This window comes from Cyprinus carpio, chromosome B19 (assembly GCF_018340385.1).
Source record: "Cyprinus carpio isolate SPL01 chromosome B19, ASM1834038v1, whole genome shotgun sequence".
Classification (NCBI taxonomy): domain Eukaryota; kingdom Metazoa; phylum Chordata; class Actinopteri; order Cypriniformes; family Cyprinidae; genus Cyprinus; species Cyprinus carpio.
This window is the reverse complement of record NC_056615.1, coordinates 26922369-26943819: the sequence shown is the minus strand read 5'-3', so window position 1 is coordinate 26943819 and position 21451 is coordinate 26922369. Positions and strand designations below refer to the sequence as shown.

Sequence of the window (21451 nt, the reverse complement as noted above, 5' to 3'; positions counted from 1 at the left end):
ATCATTAGCTCACTCTTATATCATCAGTTATAGCTTCATCCCCTAATAACAACATATGATGTTTTCATTTGAAAAAAAAAATGCTTAAGAGAAGGCTGTTTTTCTCCATGCAACAAATGTAAATAGGCTGTCAAGCTCCAAAAAGTAAAAGAAAAAAAATAGGAAATAGTATTATCATTTAAAATAGCTGTTTTTTATATGAATATATTGTAAAATGTAATTAATTGCTTTGATCAAAGTTGTATTTTCAGCATCATTACTCCAGTCTTCAGTGTCAGATGATCTTCAGAAATCATTCTAATATGATGATTTGCTGCTCAAGAAACATTTCTGATTATTATCAATGTTTAAAACAGTTGTGCTGCACAATATTTTTGTGGAAACTGTGTAACATTTTACTTTTCAGGATTCACAGATGAATAGAAAGTTCAAAAGAACAGCATTTATTTTGATTAGAAGTATTTTTTTGGATTATGTGTTTCTTTTTTATTTCTTTTGATCAGGTTAATGAATCCTTGCTGAATAAAAGTATTTGTTTAATAAACAAAATAACATGAAATAAAATAAATATTGTAGGGCATGTACTACTTTTAAAGCATTGATAGCCACTGTTCACCATAGAGTAAAATAAAATAAAATAAAAGAAAAGAAAAGAAAAGAAAAGAAAAGAAAAGACAAGACAAGACAAGACAAGACAAGACAAGACAAGACAAGACAAGAAAAGAAAAGAAAATATGCACTACTTTTATGTTACAGCCAATGGTCACTATGCACTTACATTGTTTAAAATAAAATAAAATAAAATAAAATAAAATAAAATATTTCCATGTTACTTTTTTGGTCTTGACAGCTACCATGAACTTTCATTGCATGAAAATATCTCCTTTTAAAATGAGAGAAAATTAAAATCATATGGTTTTGAGCAACATGCAGGTGAGCAAACATTATTTTTGGCTGAGCTAGTCTTAAATTAGAGCACTTTTCATATCAAAGCCAGCGTCTCTGTGCACCGTGCTTAAAACAGACGTACTGTTTGTTTTGGCCGAACGCCGGAGCACTTTGTGTTTCCAGAGACAGTGGATCCGTCGGGGCAGAGGGCCGTGACGCTCACCCGGAAGCGCTGAGCCTGGCTGTCCTCCAACCCGATCTGCACCTCCACATCTGACAGCAGCTTCTGCAAGAGAAGACAGGACAGCAGCTCAGAAAGAGCCCATTGTCTCTGGTAGAAGCTGTTTATAATGCAGGCTTCTGTTCGCTGGGATCACCGGACTTTGGGAAGAACAATGCATTGTTGTGCTTGCCACAAGATTATTCCTCTTGTTAAATGCATGTTGGAACAAATTCTGGCATTACAGCCGGTGCTTTTCCCGTTAAACTGAAAGCGAACACTCTGAAATGTTTGGGACCTTTTGCACTTCTAATCATATTGTCCTTGAGTGAACGGAGAGAGAGAGCGGAGCAAAAGAGAAAGTAAAGCTGTTTACCTTGTAGGCATGCACTACTAAGTCTTTTAGATTAGATGCTTTGGGAAAGAGTCGACCCACGTAACTTCCAGGAATCAAGTCCAGCAGATCCTGTTCAGAGGAAAAGATGAAGCATTTTAAAAAGACAACTTTACAGAGAAACAATACTGAGTCATGCCTCGGTTTGTCAAAACAAATGTGCTTACAGTAACTGAGTGCAACAGTGCTGCCCACTTATTCTGCGCCGTAGGCTCTGGAAGTAATTAATTTTTCACCACGATTTAAAAAAGGATTTCTTAAAGCGTTATGAGTCATGAACCAAATCAACCAGCTCTGAGGGGAATCACAGCATTATGAACTTTTGTCATGAAGCAAAAAAGCATTTAAAAATAGGATGAAAACAAGACGGCTTTAATGAGGGAAAGAACTACAATCCCATTAAGCACTGCAAATGACATAACTGAATTAGACATTAAACTATTCATTTTAAGTTGTACATAAATACTTTTTAACATTTTGAGTTTGTAAAATAAAATAAAATTAAATTATGTACTACTTTTATGTTATAGTCACTGGTCACCATAAATGTATATTAAATAAAATAAAATAAAATAAAATAAAATAAAATAAAATAAAATAAAATAAAATAAAATAAAATAAAAAATACACTACTACTATTATGTTTTTATTTTATTTTATTTTTTGACAACTACTGGTATGAACTTTTATTTGTATAAAATATCTATTTAAATAAGAGAAAAACAAAAGTTCATATGGTTTTGGGCAATATATTTTATATTTGTAGCAAAATATAATTTTTTATAAGCATTTTGAAAATGGAGACCTCTGATTGGCGGAATTTTCAAATTTCAAGCGTTAAACAAAATTATACTAAAAAAAAAATTTGTTTAAATTAAGTAGGTGGATGTGCATGTTGTTTTTTTACATCATAAGTAATAAAAGAATTTTTTGATAGGATAAAAACACAAGACGGCTTTAATGAGGGAAAGAACTACAATCCCATTAAGCACTGCAAATGACATAACTGAATTAGACAAACTATTCATTTAAAGTTGTACATAAATACTTTTAACATTTTGAGTTTGTAAAATAAAATAAAATAAAATAAAATAAAATAAAATAAAATAAAATAAAATAAAATAAAATAAAATAAAATAAAATAAAATAAAATAAAATAAAATAAAATGGACTGATTTCTGCAGGAAACACCCAAACTCATAGTGCGGGAGAGAAATTACCTCATACCACCGATATTGCAGCTGGTCCACTGCAAAGATGGAGTAAACGTTGTTCTCCACAAGCTTCTCGGCCAGTTGAGCGATTGTTGGGTGTTCCTAAACAACAACAACAACGTTTATACAAACATGTACAAAAGAATGTGACCATGTTTTTGAACATTTTTTTTGCATTGTACTAGCAGTTGCACCATGTTTTTTATTTAAAGTACTATTTATGATGATTATTCATTATCATAGTATATAACAACAAAAAACAAAACATGTTTTTCAGACATGCTACTGTAGTAATACCATGCTATTCTTTGAAGTACCTTGTAGAATCATGTGCATACTGTGGTATCTGCAATAATAACAATGCAGCTGCTGAATTAACGTAAACTAAAACTACAAAAATTGTTCATTAATTGAAATAAAGCTAAAATAATATTTAAACTTAAATCTCATGTCTTCAATCTCAATAAGTTTAAGTATCAAAATGACTAAAACTGAAATAAAATGAATTAAATCTAAATATAAATATATTCATAAGTTTAAGCTGAATGACTAAAATAAATGAAACTGACTAAACTGAAATTTAAATATTAAAATAATTAACCTAAATAAAAAAACTGATACAATTAATACAACACATAAAATTACTAAAACTTTAACTAAAATGAAAACTGAAAATATTAAAGTGAAATCTAATTCCAAATATTATGTGTATAATTAATACTAAATTATTTATATTAAATATATATATATATATATAAATTGAATTTAGTTTAAGTTGAATTAATAAAATGACTTAACTGAAATAAAAATAAAAGTTAAGTAGAAATATAAAAAGTAATAAAAAGGACAAAGCACATAACACAATGACTAAAACAGTGAAAATTTAAAATAAAAACTAATTCAAAAGATTAATTATTATTATAATTATCCATATTAATTAAACATTAATTCTATACAAGCACATAAATAATACTAACATTTTAATGTTAATATTAAACATTAGATGAAAAAAAATGTAACTTAAAAAACACTGACTTGGTAGCTAACTAAAAGAAGTAAAATTAAAGAATTAAGTAATAAATTAAAAATAAATTAAAGCCGCATAGAATATTCTAATATTATAAATAAAATAAATAATATTATACACACACATATATATAAATAATATGAAAATAAAAAAAAGATTGAAATGACAAAAGTACATAAAATAATTAAAACAAACTTAAATAAACCACGAAAATATAAAAATAAAAGCCAATTAAAATATTAATAAATACTTGTATAATATGTAAACAATAAATAATAAAACAATGCTGTTCAGCATCATGGTATATTAAAGAAAGTTTTTGTAGAAAAGAAAGACTGAATTGGATCAGGACACATCGCAGGCAAAACCGAACTAGTTCACAGAGTTACGTCTGGTGTTTGGTGCGTGTAGTGCTTTGGTTTGTTTAATCGTACCATAGTAGTGGTTTGAGAGTAGATGTTATCCTCTAGATGGCAGCGGCCGTCGTGAGGAACCACGATGCCAGACAGTTTACTGTCCAGAGCCAGATGAGACGGCTGGTCTGTCATAACCAGCAGCAGATGCTTCGCTTCGGGACGCCAGCCGATGTCTTTCTGCAGAGATGAATCAAGCTTTACAAACCTGCATGAGTGTGTGTTTAGCATGAAGTTTACTCAGCAGTCGGAGGAGTTATACAGCATACTGTACATCTGTCATGTGTTATTAATACAAGACAAACTGCACTGCTCCAGCGTTCAGATGCCAGGATGAGCAATGCTTGGATTGATCATTCCCTAAATCATGTTTGGAGAAAAAGATTGCTGTTACTATTCTGAATTACAATTTTCCTTGACAGATAATAAAGCCTGCAAAATAAATAAATAAATAAATACAAAAAAAAACAAGTAAATAAAAACAAAAAATAAAAAGGAACATAAAAAATAAATATTGAAATAATAAAAATACAAAAACCGATTAACAGCATAAAAAAAAAAGCTCAAACTGAAAATAAATAAACCATAATATTATAATAGGCTCTATGCTTGACAGATGAAAAAACCCACAAATAATAAATAAAATATAATACAAAAAAGAAAAAAAAAACATTAAACAAACAAATCAATTTATTAAAAAAATATAAATAAACAGTAAAAAATATAATAAATACCAAAAATAAAACAAAATAAAAATAAAACAAAATACACAAACAAACAAAACCAAACAAATTACATAAAAATATAACATGCAAAAAAATCCTAAATGTAAAAAAAAAAAAAAAAAAATGATTACAAAAATAAATGCATGAATTAACTGGACAACGAAAAATAAATAATGGAAATTATTTGTTTGTAGAAATAACTAAAAATAAATGAAATACTAAAAATAAACAAATAAATACAACAAAACAAATAAATAAACAAACTACAAGAGTCTGTGTTACTAATACAAGACAAAGTGCAATAGTTGAGTGTTTATCTGCCAGGATGAGCAACGATTGAATTAATCATTCCTTAAATCATGTCTTAAGGAAAAAAGTGCTTAACTGATGTATAACTTTGCTTGTCAGATAATAAAACATAAATAAATGAATACTAACAACACTAACAATTGTTACAATAATAATTCATCCTAAAAATATAATATCATAGCATAGAAAAATCAATACAATTTCATAATTTCACTCATTAGAGATTGTGTGTGGACTCTTCTGACCTGAGCCTGTGTTACTAATTGAACGCAAACCGTTTTTTAGCTGCCAGGAGTAATGAGTAATGTTTGACTAAAAAACCCCGACAAGATGCCAACAGGAACTACCTTTTAAAGCTACAACAGCAAAGCATCTGTGAAAGTCATGTGTGACGACAGGAGCCTGAGAGCCGAGCGTCTGGAGCTCTGTTTCTCTTTCCGACTCGCGGAGGCACATTACGAAGAGTGAAACTCAGTCAAGGTCACAAAACCTGTCAGGCCCACGGCTCAGAAAGCATTCGCTTATCATTCACGGGAAACAGCGTCCGGATCCCATAAAGAGGCTTTGCTGGTGCTGCAGGGCTGCTCTGAGCAGTGACGAGATGGAGATGCTGGAGATGCGGCTTTGAGCTTGATGAGCGCGCTGTGACTCTTCAGCAGAAATATGTGCTGATGACACAGGAGACACGCTAACGGACCAGGTTTAGATGAATCTTTCCCAGGACCATATTTGACGAGCGGCTGCTTGAATCATTAGTGCTGTCAGAGCAGGCTTGCGAGTGTCATGTAAATCACCTTGCGCTGTTTGGGCCTCAGACTTTAATCATTCTTCAAATCAGACCTTGCTGATTTATAATTTTGCTTGGTTGAAGAAAAAATATATTATATATATTTAATTATATCACTATATTATTATTAAATCATTCATGAAATATTTAAGGGTGATTTAAGCCAGTACTAAAACATCAACCAACCACCATTAACAAGAAGAATAAATAAAGAAATAAATAATAAGGACACCTAGCAATCACTATTTACAATAAATATTAGTGCTGTCAAACGATTAATCGCATCCAAAATAAATTTTTACATAAAATATGCGTTTGTTCTGTGTATAATTATTATGTATATATAAATATACACACATGCATGTATATATTTAAAAACAAAAAATAAATATATTGTTTATATATTAAATATATTTATTTATAATATAAATTATATAAATATAGACGTAAATATTTTCAAAATTTTTTTTGTATTATTTTGTGTTTATGTGTGTGTATTTATTTTAATAATAATTATAGAATGTTTTATGTTATATTATGTAAACAAAAACTTTTATTAATACAGTTTGACAGCACTAATAAATATATAAATAAAAAAAAAATGAATTAAATGAAAGACAACCTAGCAATCACCACTAGCAAATATATTATAAAAATTTTTATTAATTAATTAATTAATTAATTAATTAATACTAAACACTAAATGTAAATATATAATAAAAATAAATAAATACATCACAAAATTACCAGAAAATACTAAAAATACATAAATAAAATAAAAGGTCATAATACTAAAATAAAATAAAAATATATATATATATATATATATATATAAATTATATATATATATATATATATATATATATATATATATATATATATATATATATATATATATATATATATATATATATATATATATATATATATATATATATATATATATATATATATATATATATATATATAAAATGAATAAATAAATACCAAAAAGTAAATAAGGTCACAATACTAAAAATAAATTATGAATAAACATAAATACTAATATAAAAATAATTATAACTGGAATATTACTAAAATGAATACTACCATATTTAACTTGAGCCAGTAAGGAATGATCCAGGAATCACCATTAACAATAAATAAATAAATAAATAAATAATAAAAATGGAAATGTCATTACTAAACAAACACTAATAATTAAATAAACTATAAAAATTAAAAACATAATAATAAATAAATATATAATAAAAACCAAATAAACAAACACAATAAATTACTAGAAATACTAAAAATAAATAAATAAATAAATAGCAAAAAGTAAATAAAGTCATAATAATAAAAATAAATGATAAATAACAAATAAATGCTCTTATAAAAATAAATAAAACTATAATATTACTAAAATGAATACTAGCGTTTTTGACTCGAGCCAGTAAGGAATAATCCAGCAATCACCACTAACAAAAAAATTGAATTATTATTAAAAAAAGATAAATACTAGTTAATAAATAAATAAACAAGTAAATAAACGAACTATAACATTTGAAATAATCACTCATAATAGTGAACGGCTTTGACTTGAGCATGTAAGGAACCACCCAGAACTAGAGCTGAACTATTCTGGATAAATTGAGAATCACAAATTTTTATATATTTTTTGTCTTAAATAGAGATCATGATTCTCCCACGACAGCTTACTAAAAACATGCTAAAAACCACCCAGTAAACCTTAACCCACCAAACTGCAACATGCTACAAAACACACAGAAACTACACGGCAACACCCCGGCAACCACCCAAACCTGCCAGAAATGCAGCAATCCCTCATCAGTGTGGTGCTGATTCTCTGAAAGCAGTGTGTTGCTCAGGTGTGTTTACCTGGCAGACAGTGGCCTGCAGCATGGCGTCGAAGCCTCCCTCCGGCGTGTCCATGTTCCCAGAGATCCTCTGCTCCTTGATGACCCTCGTGAACTCCGTCATGTTGGGTGTGATGGGGAGGACGTGGATGAAGCCGTGAGCCGGCCTGCAGTTCACCTCATAATCACTGAGACACACACAGAAAAAACTCAGACTCTCATCTGTCTCTCTGAACATTATACATGTTCTCATTTCAGTCTGCTCTAGAGCTAAAACTAAAACCTTGAGCACTGAAATAAAACATCATGATTAGATGAAAAACGCTTTGGGAACTAACTTGAAATGAAGTAAGTTGAAGTACTAAAATTACTAGAGCTACAGTAAAACTGCAATAAAAATAGAGTGAAAAAGAAAAATATTAAATATAGAATTATAAAAAAAAGCACAAAAAAACCCTAAAACAACAAATTGAAACTTTCTTAATTCTTAATTAAGGTCAAGAGTTTCCAGGGAAAAAAAGGCTGCACAAGAGATACAATCTGGACAATGTGGACAAAATAATCTTGTTCTCCTCCAAAAAACTGAGCTGTGTGATTCTGTGCCAATCTCAGTTCAGAAGCATGAAGTGCACAGCGATACACAGAAACAATGTTTACAAAAGAACTCAAGTATCAACTCACATGTTTCTCCTAAAATCCCTTTCCAAAATAAAAAGTAGATGCATATGTGTCAAAAATGAAGAGAGTAGAGCTGTAAAAATACTGTAACTGTTTAGATAATTTGTTAAGAACATTTTTTTTGACTGCATATTTCAAGCCAGGAGAAATAACTGAATTATTATTTTTATTATTATTTAAATATAATAATAATAATTCATGATTCAAATTAATTGTACACATACTTAAATATTAATGTAATCAAATTAATAATTTATCAATTTATTATTATTTAATAACTTATTTATTTAATAATAATTACTATTATTATTATTATTATTATTATTATTATTATTATTATTATCATTATTATTTGATTTATATTTGAAAAATATCATTATGAGAATATATACCTAAAATATTAATTTATTAAATAATAATAAATTGATAAATTATTAATTTAATTACAATAATTATTTTTAAGTAATAATAATAATAAAAATTATTTATTATTTATTATTTATTCATTTATTATTATTTAAAAACTTAATATTTAGTAGTTAAAATAATAATAATAATAATAATAATAATATTCATTTATTATTATTTTAATAATTATTATTTTTTTTTTTATTTTTTGTTGTTGTTATTGTTGTTGTTTATAATTATTTTTAATTGCTGTCAGGTGAAATGACTGAATTATTTGTAATTATTTAAATATAATTGTAATGATTAATTATTAAAACAGTTTTAAAAATACTTAAAATATGAATGTAATTAAATTAATAATAAATCAATGTATTATTATTTAATAACTTATTTAATTATGTAAAATAATAATATTAAAATTAAAAATATTAAATATACAAATATGAAAAATATTATTATTATTATTATTATTATTATTATTATTATTATTATTATTATTATTAAACTATCATTATTATTTTTTTTCACAATTTTCTCATTATGAGAATAGTTTTCTCTGAATTATTATTATTAAGCTGTCATTTATTCTTTGGCTTGTTGTGCTGCAGTTTTGGGTCGGGTGTGTTCACCTGCAGGGGTTCAGGAGTTTGGAGGGATGGACGTCAATGTAAGGAGACAGCGGTTTATCCACGAACGAGCCGAAGCCCACTCTGAAGTCGCTGGAGTGTTCCTTCATCAGATGAGACAGAGCCAGACCCGCCGTCTTCAGCCGGTCCAGATTATCCTGCATGGAGGCCGAGACGTCCACTAGATAGTACAGATCCACAGGATAGCGCTCCAACTGCTGCACCTCCACCACGAACGACGCCTCGCCGCCTGACACAGGAAGTGACATCATCACAACGCTACATTTGCTATGTTACATTTTATGAGAAAGTTACTGCTGGTTGCCATGGCGCTGCTATGGTGCTCTGCATTTATATTGACATGGTGTTATTTACTTTCTAAGGTGCTTTGGGTTGCGTTGCTAGGGTGTTCTTGTCGGTTACCATGGCGTTGCTAAGGTGTTCTGCATTTATGTTGACACATTGTTATATGGTTTCTAAGGTGTTTTAGGTTGCTAAGTCATTGCTAGGGTGTTCTAGGTGGTTGTCATGGCATTTCTATGAGGTTGCTAAGGTGTTCTACATTTATGTTAGCTCTTTGTTATGTAGTTTTTAAGATTTTTTTGGTTGCTAAGGCGTTGCTAGGGTGTTCTTGGTGGTTGCCATGGAATTTCTATGAGGTTGCTAAGGTGTTCTGTATATATGTTAACACTTTATGTGGTTTCTAAAGTGCTGGGTTGTTGTTTCTAAGGTTTTTTGGGTTGCTAAGGCGTTGCTAGGGTGTTCTTGGTGGTTGCCATGGAATTTCTATGAGGCTGATAACGTGTTCTGCATTTATGTTGGCACTTTATGTGGTTTCTAAAGTGATGGGTTGTTGTTTCGAGGGCGTTTTTGGTTGTTAAGGCATTGCTAGGGTGTTCTAGGTGGTTGCCATGTCGTTGCTATGAGGTTGCTAAGGTGTTCTGTTTTGGTTCTGGTTGTTGTTTCTAAAGTGTTTTGGGTTGCTAGAGTGTTATTGGGGGTTACCAAGGTGTTGCTAAGGTGTTCTGCATTTATGTTGGAACATTGTTATTTGGCTTCTAAGTGTTTTGGTTTGTTGTTATAAGTTGCTAAGGTGTTGCTAAGGTGCACCTGGCCTTTAATGGTCAGGCATTACCTGGTCGCAGGTGGATGTTAATCTCTCGCGGTGACACCTGTGAGCTGCCAACAGTGGCATTTACTTCCACCCTCACATTCGGGTTCTGGATAAAAGCCTCTTCACAGCCCCGGACTCGCAGGTCAGACACAGATCCGCATCGCTGGCTTACATGAGCCCCGTCCAGAAACCTCTGTCAGAGTAAACAAACCATCAGACGGGCCAAGGGTCACTGCTAATGCCTGTTTCTTCATGAAACAAGGCGACTGTTGTGTAGGCTGGCATTATTGAAAGCTCTTTAGCTCAGAGATGGTTGCTGAGATGTCGTTCAGGGATTAGTCTGACTGGGGCCAAGCATTGCACTTGCCAAGCAGCCACTTAATGATCTTAACCACAATCCCCGGAATATGCATGACATTCTGTACAAAGAAAGCATTTAAATCGATTGTTTGTCCCAAGAAAATAAACACGTCAGTGATGGAGAAAGTTAAAACTCTATAAACTGACTGACTGAGGCCTGACCAAACCATAACGGGACTTCAATAGAGAAGTGTTTACATATTTGATTTACTAATTTTTGGAAGGACTATCTTTTGATTAATAATGTGAAAAAATATTATTATTATTACAGTATTTATTAATATTTATAATTGGCTTTTAACTTTTAATTTGATCTTTTCAGTTTTTATTTTAATTTTAATTTCATTAATTACGTTAAATATATATTTTTAGCTTTCATTTATTTGATTTAATACATAATGATATAATTTTAGTACTTCTTGACTAAACCACAGTCGTACTTTAATGAACAAGCATTACAGTATTTGATTTACTAATCTTTGGAAGGACTGCCTTTTAATTTATGATGTGAGGAATATGTTTAATATAATCACTAAAATATTTCTTAAATAATTTTCCTGGTTAAACCAGTGTCATTATAGTATTATTTAAATACTATTATTTTATTTATTAATAATTTTGAAATATTTCTATATTTTAAGGTTTAATAATTTTGTTATGTACTTTTAGCATTTTTTTTTTACACTTCTAATTACCTTTAATACATTTTCATTTTGGTTTTGGTCATTTTTTTTTAATATTTATGTTTTGCTTGATTTGTTTTAGATACATTTTAGTTGTATAATCTATACACTATAGCTCATCAAATTTTTTTGAATTAGCTTTTATTTTTTTATATTTTAAGTTTTCGTAATTTTCTTATGTGCTTTCAGTATTTTTTTTTTCATTTTTGCTACAATTCTAATTAGCTTTAATATATTTTTATTTTAATAATTTTAGTACTTAAACTTATTTCAGTTAGTTGCCAAGGCAGCTTTTTTTTCTCATTTTTAATTTTCTGTCTATTTTTTTCCAGCTTTATTTAAATTCTTTATTGTTTTAGCTTACAATAACAACAATGGGTTAAACCAAGTTGTAACTGTTCAGAATTTGTTCTTCATTTATTGAAGAATCAGCTTCTCTAGGATGTTTGAGAAATTAGTCAGTAATAGTTGAACCTCATTAGTATATCAGAAACAACTGAGATATTACAGAGATTTCATTTGCAATTTGTCTTCACTACACTCACTACACTAAAAAGGTACAAAACTGTCACTTACATGTACACTGTAGTGACTAATACATACTTTCAGAGCACTAGTATAGGGGTAAATAGGGCATAAAGATGTTTCCGCATTTCTGTTTTATGGGTTCCCACGATCACTGGTGCATTCTGGGGATTAGGGCTCTGGTGCTTTATCACTAATAGACCAAACATGAGCACTTCACACACTCAGACCTCGAGCAGTGTGCCGAGATACAACAATAGCAGCTCGCACACACACACTCAAAAAAGGGATATGGTGCTTTATCACTAACAGACCAAACATGAAAAAAAAAAAAAAAAAAAAAAACACACACATTACCTCCTGAGAGCACCACGCGCATTCAGGGCCACGTCTCAGACAGTCTTCACATGTGGAGATGAGGGATGACAAGCATCGGCTATCCGCTGAACACAGAGACAGAGACATTTACACATGAATGAGTGAGCGTTCAGATCCTCAGCGGTCCTTTGTGTTAAACACAGAACAGCGCTCTGTTTGGAAAAAAACAGTCTCAGAAAGATGAACAAATCATGGCACTGAATGTCAACGTCAATTAGAATATTAATTGCGAGAAGCAAAAATAAACATCTAGATAAAACAGTAGATATTAATTAGGGCTGCACAATTAATAGAATTTCTAATCGCGATTACAATTATGGATGTCACAATTACGTAATCATTCAAAGTGGCAATTAATCGTTCAGAGTCCACTTACGTTATTTTCTAAGCTTAAGATGTGTATTTTTCTTTCTACATGTTATCTTAAGGGTTTTTCCCATTATTTTAATTTTATTTTTAGTATAAAATTTTAATACCATTCATATTTTTACTTTTTTATAATTTAAAGAAGAAACCAATACGATGTATAGTTGACATTTGAGGCTTAATTCTATAGAAAAGCACTAAAGTTTTTACAGTTAGAGTGTCTTCAGTTTTCGGCATGCAGTTGCATCAAACAATGGTATAAACATCAATGTAAATTGTGATAATCGTGATTAATAATCGCAATTACAATTTCAAGGGAATAAATGACTATTATGATTTTTGTGATTTTTGTATGATTTTGAACTTTGTAAGAAGTCTACATGGTGACATCATAAAAATGCAGCCTCTGATTGGTGCCTACTCAATAGGCTAGTGTGCCCAAACTGGTTGAGATCAGAAGGTGGCAAGGTAAGAAACTTGCAGGCTGCCAACTTTCCATCAATTATTATTATTTTTTTTGCATAAATTGCTATAATTTTTAACAGTTCATCTTAAGTTTTGGTGTTCGTTTTAGTAGCCTAAGCTAAATAGCTTACCAATTTACATAATGTTCTTGAAAACCGTTATACCGAGCAGCAGCCCCACAATTAACGTTAGCTTGCTACTTTCAGCATATGTTAAGTTCGTCAGTTGTACACGAAAAAAAATAATAATACAGCATTTCAGTGTTGTTCAACATTACATTTTAATGCTATGATATTGGTGTAATGGTAAACTCGCGTGGAGCAGCAGCATTTACTGTGAGCCGCTCTGAGAAACTTGTTCTGCTTAAAGGCATCAGTAGCTAAAGAGACCTGTGCAATTTAGTCCACAGGCTACACACACTCATTTAATACACTCCCTCATACACACACACACACACACACACACACACACACACACACACACACACACACACACACACACACACACACACACACAAACTTACTCTCTCACACACATAAGTTTGACTGTTTCTGTTAGAACGTTTCAAATGTTTTGGAATACCTGCTCTGTAGTATTCTCTTTTGGATTATAAGTATAAGTGAAAAAAAAAGTGACGTGACATACAGCCAAGTATGGTGACCCATAATCAGAATTTGTGCTCTGTATTTAACCCATCCAAAGTGCACACACACACACCATGAACACACACCCGGAGCAGTGGGTATCATTTATGCTGCGGCACCCAGGGAGCAGTTGGAGGTTTGCTCAAGGTTCGTGGTATTGCCGGCCCGAGACTCAAACCCACAACCTTAGGGTTAGAAGTCAAACTCTCTAACCACTAGGCCATGACTTTCCTAACATTAACCTCACTGGATTCGAACCCACAACCTTAGAGGTTTAGAGCCAGTGCCTTAGCAGTGTGCACCACACAGTTGATGCACACAGTTGACGTATATGTTCTTATTACACTTTTAATGTGTATGTGTCCTCTATACTTCTATGGCTCTCAATAGATTCAGTGGTTGGAGTTGGGTTAATACTCCTTGACAAGTTCTGTTGCTACTTTCTGATTATGTTTCTAGCTACACTTAAAAACAAAAAATATTGATCATTTAATAATTGTTGAAAAGCTAAAATGTTTGTTTTCAACTTCCAAATAGGTGTTCAATGATTGATAAATAAATGTTTGATTGCTGAACATTGTACCCTAATTGAAGTAGCTGTTTAGTAGGATCATGATTTTGCATACCATTGCATACCAGACACATAATGTATTATAATATTTATGATTAACATTCAAATGATTAATTAGTTAGAAACTTGTTGCTATGAATTCAGGTGCCATCACTTTGCTCAGTTTGCCATCATTGTTTGTCAGTGAGTCAGTGTTGCTGATGCAAAGTAGGCCCTTCCTTACCAAACACCAAGTAACTAAATTAGGATATAATTATGAGTCATTCACAAACTGTTAAACATTAAATTGTTGGTTACTTTAAAACTAAACTTCATCTGGTAGATCACAGGGATATGTGAATATCTGATCTGTTAACTGGTTGCATATGTCAGATTTATTGCATGACTCGGGCAGAGAAAAGCTGTTGCTATCAAACATTGTTTACTTCATCAACTGAGTCAGTGTAATGGTGAAAGGATTGATCAAATAGAGCAATTGATGGAAGGTCTGCGAAGAAATTTCATGCTCCATTTTTAAAATACAAAAATACAGTCGTTTATGTTGATACATGGTGTAGCTGCTGTATTTTGTAATTATTTTGATACACTTAAAATTAAGGTATTTGGGATTTTATTTTAAAATACATTTTGATGTATCTTTGCCCAACCCTGCTGATAAATAAACTTAACATTTCTGAAAAAATTACTGTTTTTTGGCTGGTTTTAGCTGGTCTGGTTCTAGCTGGTTTACGCATCTGGCTTTAGATGGGGTTTGAATACTTCTTTAGCTGGTCAGCCTGGTCTTAGTTGGGAAACCAGCTAATCAACCAGCTCCTCTTGTGCCACTATACAGTATGGGGCAAGTTGTCACAATAGGAACCTGTGGGTTACTGACACTGACAATACAAATCCTGTTTGAATTCTACGAAACAGCCTACAATCTAACACAAACATTTTGTTGTCAACATATGTGAGACTGGAGCACAAAACCAGTCATAAGTTGCACAGATATATTTGAAGCAATAGCCAAAAATACATTGTTTGGGTCAAAATTATTGATTTTTATTTTATGCCAAAAATCATTAGGATATTGAGATCATGTTCCAAATAGATATTTAGTAAATTTCCTACCGTAAATATAACAAAACATATTTTTTGTTTAGTTTTATGCATTGCTAAGAACTTCATTTGGACAACTTTAAAGGTGATTTTCTCAATATTTTGATTTTTTTTTTTTGCAAACTCACATTCCAGATTTCAAATAGTTGCATCTCAGCCAAATATTGTCAGATCCTAACAAACCATACATCAACGGAAAGATTAGTTATTCAGCTTTTGGATGATTTACCTTGTGACTGGTTTTGTGGTCCAGGGTCACATAGGCTATATGTATTTAAAATGTATTATAGGCTATTAAATGTTTTCAGTAACTGGGAAAAGTGAAGTGAAAACAATATCAAAGCCATGAAAGGGAACTGTTAAATAAACTAGACAAATATGATAAAAAATAACTGTTTTTTGGAAGTTAAACCATTCCTTCTGACTCCTGCTCTATTGTACATCCTACTATTGTGGTTTGAAGTGTTCACTTGTCACCAAACAAGCTATCCATTATGATGCCGACATAACAGTTTCGACTCAGAACCTTGTTTTATTAAGCTATAAAGCGCGTGATAACTTGCCCTCTGTGTAAACACTGACTGACATTCCCATTCATTCCCACGAGCTCGCGATCTCAAGATGCGTCCGGCTGCAGCATGACAAGACACAAACAATGAAACGCACAGTGAAAGGGTTACAATCGACAGCCAAACTCACCCGAATCGGACCTCACAAACACGAGCAGCACCGAGATGAGCAGCAGCATACGAAGAGCAATCAGATCACAGTACAGACGCATGCAGGAAGTCATAGCAGCATAGAGAGAGCGTGTGCGTGTGTGTGCGTGTGTGTATGTGTGTGTCCAGCGTTTGAACCGCGACTGAAAATCCCCCGGGAACGCGTCAGCCACTCGTCTGCGGGAACAAAGGAGGGCGAATCGCTTCACCCAATAACCTCCTAATCCTAATTTCCAGATTCAGATGAAGCCCGGCGGAACAGTGTGCGCGTTTTGTTGTCATTGCGCGCTTTTACGCATCGGACACGCAGGTGACGCGCCGCGTCTGGCATCCGCGGTCTTCTCGTCCCGTCGCGCAAAGGTCACCGTCCGCACGTCATCCCTTAAAGGTGCTCGGCGACGTAAGAAACTACATTCAGTGTTGCTCATTGCAGTGATTTTGAAAGTGGAGCTGATGAACGCCCACCTTTGTGTGAACTGAGTCACTCAGGCAGCGTTGTGGTACTGTACAGAGGAGGAGCAGGAATTTTACTGTTCCTCCCGCTTTTCCCCTTTTGAGAATGAGAGGTTGTTGAGGAAAACTCTTGACAGGGCTTTATTGAACGTCTCTGCGTCAGCGTGGAATTTAAACAATGACGAGTACATGGCTTTCTGACTTTTCCCCTAGTGTTTCTGAGTTTACACCCCAAAATTACGACTTTTTTTTTCTCGCAGTTAAGAGAATTACGACGTATAATTTTTCTCGCAATTACGAGAAAAATCAGAATTGTGAGATAAAAACTAGCAGTTAATTCACCCCAGTCAAGGAAAGTAGCGCCATATTTAAATTCTTGTGAAAAAAAAAAAAAAAAAAAAAAAAAAAAACTATATATATATATATATAAAGTAGCGCCATATTTAAGTTCTTTAAAAAACTATTTATTTATTTTTTAAAGATTTGTTTTTGACTATTTAGAAAAGAAAGGTTCGCTTGTCGGGATTCGAACTCGGGACGCACTGTAAAACATAAATAGTTGAGAAAATTAAAAAAATAAATAAGGCAACTTGATGCAGCAAGTCTTTTGAGTTCTCTCAACAATAGTTATTTAGTTCTTCTCAGCAAGGATAGTTTGTTCAGCCAAAGTAAATTTGTTTGTTCATGCAATGCTGATTGTCTTATTCTGTAATTCTATTTATTTATTTTTTGTTCAGCCAAAGTCAATTTGTTGCTGATTGTCTTATTCTGAGACAACAAATACTGTCATTGAGGTCATTTATCTTTTTCTGTTTCCTAAGAGAGAAAAAAAGAATGTGTAAAAAATCACCACATTATCAATTGATGTTTGTTTACAAATGACAAACCTTAATGGATATCTTAATATGGAGACAACATTATTTTTGTTTGTAAAACAGCTTACAAGTCTAAGATATCCAGGAAATGGATATAAGTGATAGAACATACTCTAGTCCTCAAAACTAGACACACAAACCTCAAGAAAGGTGGCAATCAACAAATGTTAAAAAGATGAACTCTTTACATCACAGTACAACAAATAACTAAGAATATTGCTAAAACAACAACAACAGCAACAACAAATTAAATGAAGTCAGCAAAGAGCAAAACAATAATGCTGTAACAGTAACTGCATTATTTATTCATGCCGCAATGCATGCTGGGAACTCACAAAGCCTTAACATTTCAACAATATGAAATTCTTTGTTCAGACAACTGTGTTTGACTAGTTGGGACAACATTTGGGGTAATTTTCTTGGTCTGACAAGGGTTTTACGTAGTTTTATTTGCTGCTCAACAGATCCTGAGCTCACTGACAAATTTCTTACCTCATAAAATGTGCTCCCTTTACACAGAGTACCTGTGATCGCAAAATCGAAAGTGAAAGTGAACAGTGAGTTCAGATTAAAAAGGATTTAAACAACCTGCATATTGATAGCAGCTCCCTGATGCATGGAAATCATACAATACAATATTATAATGCTTGCGGGAGCAGGATTAAGAAACAGTCCCACGCAGGGCTCTACAGTGAGGGACTGAAGTACAGCGCGTTTGTACTGTAGTTTTACAACAAACGGACTGTTCAGCTGACAAAAAAAAACAAAAACCCCATAAAACAGTTTTGAAAGTAGTGAAATAAATTGCCAAAGACTATAGGTATACAAATACGGTTAACTCCACTTATGAATGGGAGAACCTGCAACGGAATAGTCCCGCCTTCTGAATAAAACAGCCAACTGCTGATTGGTAAAGTCATTGCGTGACTGCATCTGCCGTTAGAAATAAGCTTTTTAACGCTATGCGAGCAGGAACAACATTTATGGGGCAGTATTTTCAGATTTTGTTGGTGATTTGAAATATGTAATTTAATTGTAAGTTCCGCAGGCAGTTTTTGAGATTAGAGAATTCCCACTCTTCCATACTAAAGTAAGGAATGGTTCACTCGGAAATCAACATTCCGTCATCTCCTCACGCCCATGATATTCCAAACTCGTCTGACATGATTTCTTCCAAATACGAGATGTTTAGTCTAAAGTTTATGATGCTCCTTGTCATACAGTGAAAGTGAATGGGGACTGGAGCTGCTGAACTTAAAAAAAAAAAAGAAAAAAAAAAGTGTCTTCTGCTCACCAAGGCTGTATGTATTTGACCAAAAATGAAAAACAGCAATATTATGGAATATTATTACAATTTAATATAAATGTTTTCTATTTGAATATGTTATAATCATTACTCCAGTCTTCAGTGTCACATGATCCTTCAGAAATCATTTTAATACGCTGATTTGCTGCTCCATAAACATTTTTGATTATTATCAGTGTTGAAAACAGCTGTGCTGCTTCATATTTTTTTTATGGAAACTGTAAAACATTTGTTATTCAGAATTCTTTTGATAAAGTTCAAGTGCATGTCCACAAGTATGCATGGATCACTTTTGTGGTGCATTTAGTCCCTGTTGGAGTTTAATGTCCTTATTCATTTTTTTGTATTTTTTTGTGGAAGAAAGACAAATCGTTTTGGAATGGTGTACAGGTAAATGATGATTTTTCGTTAGTGTACTATAGCTTTAAGAAAAAGGCTGTTACTGAAGTCTCTCCAAAAGCATGCAGCATTGCATTAGATGCAATACGTTTCCAATTAGATGTGTCAGTAAGAATGCAGTTAAAGGTATTCATGTTTTCCTTTAACAAACAGATCAGATTTCATTTTGAGACATTTACTGAGCCCAGGCACAACTGTTTATTTCACTTCTACACAACAGACTGTGAAAAACCAGGACAGCAAATAACAGCCCATCTCTCCAGACCAAAATGAGTGTTTCACCATGGGTGGAGGAGAAGGACAATGGTGTCTCCTATTCTCCAGATAACCGCTCAGTGGAAGCAGATTGGGACGCGTCCCGGCGGAGGGACGTTGTGGCTGTCACAGAGACGAACTGTGAGGAACAGAGGAGCAAGAGAGAAAGTGAAAGACGGTAAATCACTGTGATCTGACTTCACTGTCATTATGCTGTAATGTAGGTCATGAGACTGACGATAAGACAACAGTTGTCGTTGTTTCTGTGACTTACTTAGAATAAGTGACACTTCAAGTTAATTAGGCTTTGTGCTAAACTTTTCTCAGACGCGGCAGATATATATGGTAACAGTCATATATGTTTTTCATAACTGGTATATCACAGAAAAAAAAAAATCTGGTCATTACTTGCCCACATGTTGTCCCATAATCTGAAGAAAAAAAAAGTATATATATATATATATATATTAAAAAAAAAGTATATATATATAATATATATATATATAATAAAATATAATTTTATATTTATATATTATTTATATAATAATTAAAAGTTTGGGGTCAGTAAGCTTTTTTAAATGTTTAATGTAAATATTCCTGTTTTTACTGTACTCATGTACTTATATTTATTACTCAAATAAATTCAGCTTATATATATTGAATAAAATATAATTTCTATAATATAATTTTATATTTATATAATAGAATTAAAAGTTTGAGGTCAGTAAGCTTTTTTTAAACGTTTTTGAAAAAAAGTCTTATCTGCTCACCAAAGCTGCATTTATTTGATCATGAGTACAGTAAAAACAGTAATACTGTGAAATATTATTATAAATTAAAGTAACTGTTCTCTATGTGAATATCTGTTAAGATGACATTTATTGATCAAATCTGTATTTTCAGCATCATTACTCATCATTACTCACATGATCTTCAGAAATCATTCTAATATGCTGATTTGCTGCTCAACAAACATTTCTGATTATTATCAGTGTTTAAAACAGTTGTGCTGCTTAATATCTGCTTAATTGCTGAATAAAATTGTACATTTTCTTCAAAATTAAGTCTCACAGAGGTTAAAAATAACATAAAGGTAAATAACTAACTGAATATTCATTATTGGGTGAACGACTCTTTTAAATGAAGCTACTTCAATTCATGACATTTATACTTCCAATACTTGTTCTTTTTTTTAGTTTTCGTGTCTTTTATTACCCTAAAATGTGGTCTGTAGAAATAATGAAGACTGGCAGGCCGTGTATTCAGGGTGACTGTAAGATTTCTGCATGTTTCTCATCCTCCCCCATCGTATGTTCTTCTCAGGCTGTTGTTTTTCTTGCTGGTCGGTTGGGCTTGAGGCCATGCTAGTCTGGTTTAATCTTCCTGCCACAATATATCACATTCCCCTGCTTGGACCATGGGTCTCTCCGCTAGGGCTACCCGCTGACCCAACGGGGTTTTTTTTCAAAACTCCCAAACAAACGGTTCTCTCTGGATAGCATCACGGCTATTTTCTCTGCTGTGACATGCTTTGGTTAAAGCCTTAAAAGGCCAGTGACAACTTCAATATTTGACTTGCTTTGCGTGCTGTAAAACACTCTTTGGCATGATGATTTCAGTAAATCTGTGCACACACGCTCCATTCCAAAACCTGGTGAGCAGCCTACCTAGACACCATTTTAAGGCGTCATA

General features: G+C 32.3%; 1 protein-coding gene across 1 annotated transcript in view; it reads right to left on the bottom strand.

The window, feature by feature from the left end:
* The window catches only part of LOC109058366 (integrin beta-8-like), a 28026-nt gene extending 10999 nt beyond the window's left edge, over positions 1-17027 (bottom strand). Inside the window, exons 1-9 of the mRNA XM_042745324.1 lie at positions 16452-17027; positions 12588-12673; positions 10684-10855; positions 9552-9798; positions 7859-8024; positions 4178-4336; positions 2723-2818; positions 1485-1574; positions 1033-1174 (exon numbers count right to left, since the gene is read on the bottom strand). Coding sequence (XP_042601258.1) covers positions 1033-1174; positions 1485-1574; positions 2723-2818; positions 4178-4336; positions 7859-8024; positions 9552-9798; positions 10684-10855; positions 12588-12673; positions 16452-16545 — 1252 coding nt within the window. The 5' untranslated portion in view covers positions 16546-17027. The remainder of the gene's footprint in view (positions 1-1032; positions 1175-1484; positions 1575-2722; positions 2819-4177; positions 4337-7858; positions 8025-9551; positions 9799-10683; positions 10856-12587; positions 12674-16451) is intronic.
* Between the last annotated feature and the right edge of the window lie 4424 nt (positions 17028-21451).